Source organism: Octopus bimaculoides, chromosome 19 (genome assembly GCF_001194135.2).
Source record: "Octopus bimaculoides isolate UCB-OBI-ISO-001 chromosome 19, ASM119413v2, whole genome shotgun sequence".
NCBI classification, from domain to species: domain Eukaryota; kingdom Metazoa; phylum Mollusca; class Cephalopoda; order Octopoda; family Octopodidae; genus Octopus; species Octopus bimaculoides.
In genome coordinates this window covers 41,822,607-41,827,465 of record NC_068999.1, presented here as the reverse complement: position 1 = coordinate 41,827,465, position 4,859 = coordinate 41,822,607, and the positions used below count along the sequence as shown (strand labels likewise).

Below are 4,859 nucleotides of genomic sequence, written 5' to 3'. Positions count from 1 at the left end.
AAAAAAAAAAGCATCAAAGAAATTTCTTGACCGAATATCAGAAACATTCAAATTACCATTAATTACTCAATTTATGAACCAAAAATTTTAATTCTTTCTTTGTTGTTCTCTATCTCTCCCACACCCCCTCCCTTCCTCCTTCTCTTCATCTTTCTTTTCTCCTTTCTTCTTTTTTTTCTATTCTTTTTTCACTCTGTCTTCGTCTTACACCCCCACCCAAGGCAACTTTATTTTATCGACCCCAAAGGGATGAAACCAAAGTCCCAGTCAAGTACTGTGCCGGTGGCATGTGAACAAAAGACATTGGCTGACTCCTGTGCAGATGGCACGTAAAATACACCATTTTGAGCGTGGCCGTTGCCAGTACCGCCAGACTGGCCCTCGTGCTGGTGGCACGTGAAAAGCACCCACTACACTCTCGGAGTGGTTGGCGTTAGGAAGGACATCCAGCTGTAGAAACTCTGCCAGATCAGATTGGAGTCTGGTGTAGCCATCTAGTTCACTAGTCCCCAGTCAAATCGTCCAACCCATACTAGCATGGAAAGCGGACGTTAAATGATGATGATGATGATGATGATCTGTGTGTGTGTGTGTATTGTGAACAAAAGAAATGACCAATTAGAATAATGCATATAATATAGCAAGATGAAATACAATCGTGTGTGTTTGTGTGTGATGGTGTGTGTGTCATTTATTTTTCTTTTCTTAAGTATTTGAATGCTTGTTAAGTGAGAACTAGTTTTCTACCAAAGACCGATACAGGTATTGTTGGGTATTCTAGCAAAGACTGAAACAGGTATTGAAGCATGTGGTTTTAGGTTCAATCCTACTGTATGGCACATTGGGCAAATATTTTCTACTACAACCCTGAAACAGCCAAAACCGTGTAAAGAGATTTGGTGCACTGAAACTAAAAGAAGCTTGTCATGTGTGTGTGTCTTTTTATCTTGACATCATCTGATCATCATCATCACACATGTAATGCTGTTCATTTCCAGTTTTCAGTGTACAAAACATGTCTGACCATGAGAAAATATTATCCTTTTTGCAGACAGGCATATGTTGGTGACAGGAAGGGCATTCCATCCTGTCATAAAAATTGTGAGACAGAGAGGTTTTTACTTTGTATTGTAGGAAAATATGTCCTTGGAAGAAAGAGAGAGAGGTCTTTACGTTGTATTGTAGGAAAATATGTTCTCGGAAGTCTTGTTTCAATGAAAATATGTTAGGTTTGGTCCTTAAGAATGTTAGCATCAACATCATTCACCTATTTCAATGCAAGGCAGAATATCTTCTATAGAATTCTAATTCAGAACACACAAATACATTTATATCTGTGTGTTTTATATATTAGAGTTTTCTTTTTTCCTTTTTTTTTTTTCTTGAATTTATTTTATTATAATTTTATCAGTTATCATGGCAAGAAAGAAAAACAATTATTTAAAACAAAGCAAAATAAAACAAAGAACAGAATGAGAGCCACATTTACACATCACTCCTTCCTGTTTAAATATGTCTTTTTCAGGTTAGAAAAAAAAACGTAGCCATGCAAATATAATAAATAAAAGAAAGAAATAACGGATTCAAATGGGTGGAAACCTGAATATATTTTTTTGTTGTTGTTGTTGGTATTTTTTTTTTTTTGCTAATATGGGTGGAGGGTGGGGTAGTAGTAATAGTTGTGTCCTTTAATATTTACGTTTACCCTGTGCCCACACAACTATGAACTCTGAATAAGAAATCTACTTTGGTCGCGATGCAACATTCCTGTTTGTTTGAAACAAGACTTTTCCCGTTTTTTTTTCTTTTTTTTCTTTTTTTACTATTTTACCTTTTGGGAATGAAGTGGAATGTGTGTGTGAGAGAGAGAGGAAGAGACAAATTTTTCTCCTTTTTTTAAGCCAATAAATGTATGTATATATATGTATGTATGTATGTATGAAAGAAAGAAACAGATTTTTTTCTTAAACCAAGAAATGTGTGTGTGTGTGTGTGTGTGTGAAAACGAAAGAGACAAAAGGTAGATAGAATGAGAGAGAAAAGAGAGAGAGAGAGTTAATTACAATACTGAACTCCACCTCGTTTAACTCACCAAACCACCTACAAATGTAAAAATCTTTTAGATTGACTTCTCTTCCTAATCTGGTCTAGTCTAGTCTGACTGGCCCGGTTCAGACCTCACCAATTTCTTTTCTTTGCAACTCAATAAAGAGTGGGTTGGCTGCTAGCTGGTTGGCTGGTCGGTCGGTTAGTATCTATGTCAATGAAATTCTTCTTAATAATATTTTAGCTAAATTTTCTACATGAAACAACAAAAAGAATATTCTCACAAAATTCAAAGAGAACAGCAACAATAAAAACGACCAAAAACAACCCACAAAAACACAACTGATCCAGTGAAGTGAATTATTTATTTATTTTCTCCTTCTCTTACCAAAATATTCATTCATTTCATTGCACGCTCATCTTCGTTAGCAGAGGCCAGAGGGGATCTACATTTGGTTTAATCAACAACAAACAAAATTCTGACTAAAATATTTTGGAAAAAAGAACTTTCATACCTTTGTCACACACACATTTTAAATCTCATTTTCTCTGGAAATTTCAAAGAAAACAGGAAAAAAAAATCTTAACAGATTCTTGGAGCTTTATCCTGTGTGGCACTGAACAGTTTGATATAGGCAAAGCAGGAATTGATTCCACTGGATAATAATAATATATTCAAACTTGACATCAACAATAGTTTTGACGATATTTCTTGGACACAAAGGTTACTTGGAAAGCTAACACAAAACATTTTCTTTGGATATTTACAACAAAATATATCTCTATATTTCCCTACCTCTATTTTTCTTTATTTATTGAATATTTATAATTGTTTAAGTAGCCTTGAGAGCTGTACATAAATTCTCACATGCGCACAAACACCCAAGTACACACACACAAACACACGTGGACGGCCACATGTCTTTGTGAACTCATGTTTGCAGCTAATGTTGATAACATTTCCTCCCATTTTTATACAGCAGACGGTATTCGTTTTATTTCTTGACAACTTAGAAGGGTCATGTTTGTATCGAACCAATTAAGATGGAGCCTCAGTTTATTATTTTAGTCCTAATTGTAAAAAATTTTAACAAACCTCTTGGAATTTATAAATTACGGGATATAACTATTAGGTGATATAAATACTCATCAGTATTTATAATACATTACTTATTAATTAATTAATTAATTAAATTAATGTCAGTTTATTTGAATAACTATAAATCAAAGAATATTTTTTAACCAAAAAGAAACAAAAATTTCAAAGCTAAAAAGAGATTTGTGCAGGAATTTTTAGTCTGTTGTATCCTTTGAAATAACAATGTTGGGACAATCAGACATCTTCTTCAGCATGGAAGGTGATTTTGAATCACAGAAACATTCAGAACAAAATATATTCAATTTTGATTTCTCCCAGAAATCAAATCCTTTCAAAAGTTCATCTCCCCCCTTGTCACCAGATAATGAACTGCCACATGCTGTCATTGGAAAATATGGAATACTCACAGATTCAGAGCATATACATGATAAATTATACAAAGAACTCACTGAATATCTGAAAAAGAGAAAACTTGAGTCAACTAGTTTCCACAATATTCCACACGAAATTGAAAAGGAAAATGATTCTCTAATGACTAGAAGACTTTCTAAGTCACTGGACAATATGGCTGATATTACAGCTATTCGGAAAATTCTGGAGAAAACAATGCAAAAACGGTTAAATCAGAATGCTGTTTCAAACCAAGATGAAGTTGATGCCTTAAGAACAATTGACAGCGTTTTGGAAGAAGAAGAAAAAAAGGATTTACTTATAATGTCGCCTATACGCTTGACAAACACTAAATCTATATCAAGAAACAATTCAACCAATGAGAGAATGAGTTCCACAAGTTCTTCATCAGATGAATCTGAGACATCTCCAAAATCAAAACAAGGATTGGTTATATCTCAGACTGCAAGATTGAATTCATTTCTCGAGGATGCTAAAACGGAGCAAATGAAGCATAAATTTTACCAAAATAAAAATTCAAAGTTCTTCCAGAAAGATTATCCAGAAAAATCAAAGGCATACACTAACAAATTAAAATCACAAATTCCTCACAGTAGTAGCAGTAGTAGCACCACCAGCAGCTCAACCCAAACATCGGATGAGTTTGATTCCGTGAGGAAAACAGAAAGGAGAAATGCAAATATGTTTCAAAAGTCCCCATCTTTTGAGGAACAAAGACAAAAGAAGTTAATTGCCAATAAAGAATTTTTTGTCAACAATAAATTCATTGCCAGGCACCAAAAGAATGATTTTCACGTTTCGAATGGTCAACAGGATTTTCAGAATTTTCGAAACAGATATTCGCAGAACACCAAGTTATTGCCATCGTCACATTCGGAAATTTATTTAAAACATAGTCACAAAAACAAGCACTATCAGCCAGCAAATTACATTATTGGACGGTCTAAATCTTTCACACATGAAGACCGAGTCCAGCATGTGCCTGTAGTGTGGCACAGTTCTTCTTCTAGCAGTCCTAAACCCTGGATGGCATCTGAAGAAAATCTTAGTGCAAGTGCTAATAATATTAAACTGATAGTAAAAAACTGCCATGTAGATAAAAGTAATCCAAGTAGAATATTCATGGGTAAGTGAATGGGATTGTCATTTTGTTACTTTTACTCTCCGGTCATTTTTAGAACTTCTAAGGGTTCTGAAGAAAGGCCTACCTTGCCTACCGAGGCAACACGTCCCTGGTATATATGCTCTATAACTTGGAGTGTGCTTCTCTTTCAGATTTATGATTTACTGACGATATATATAT

The 4,859-nt window shown here is 34.4% G+C and overlaps 1 protein-coding gene across 1 annotated transcript in view; it reads left to right on the top strand.

The window, feature by feature from the left end:
• The window catches only part of LOC106873036 (filamin-B), a 164,815-nt gene that overhangs the window by 140,275 nt on the left and 19,681 nt on the right, over positions 1 to 4,859 (top strand). The window contains exon 38 of the mRNA XM_052974705.1: positions 3,344 to 4,682. Coding sequence (XP_052830665.1) covers positions 3,344 to 4,682 — 1,339 coding nt within the window. The remainder of the gene's footprint in view (positions 1 to 3,343; positions 4,683 to 4,859) is intronic.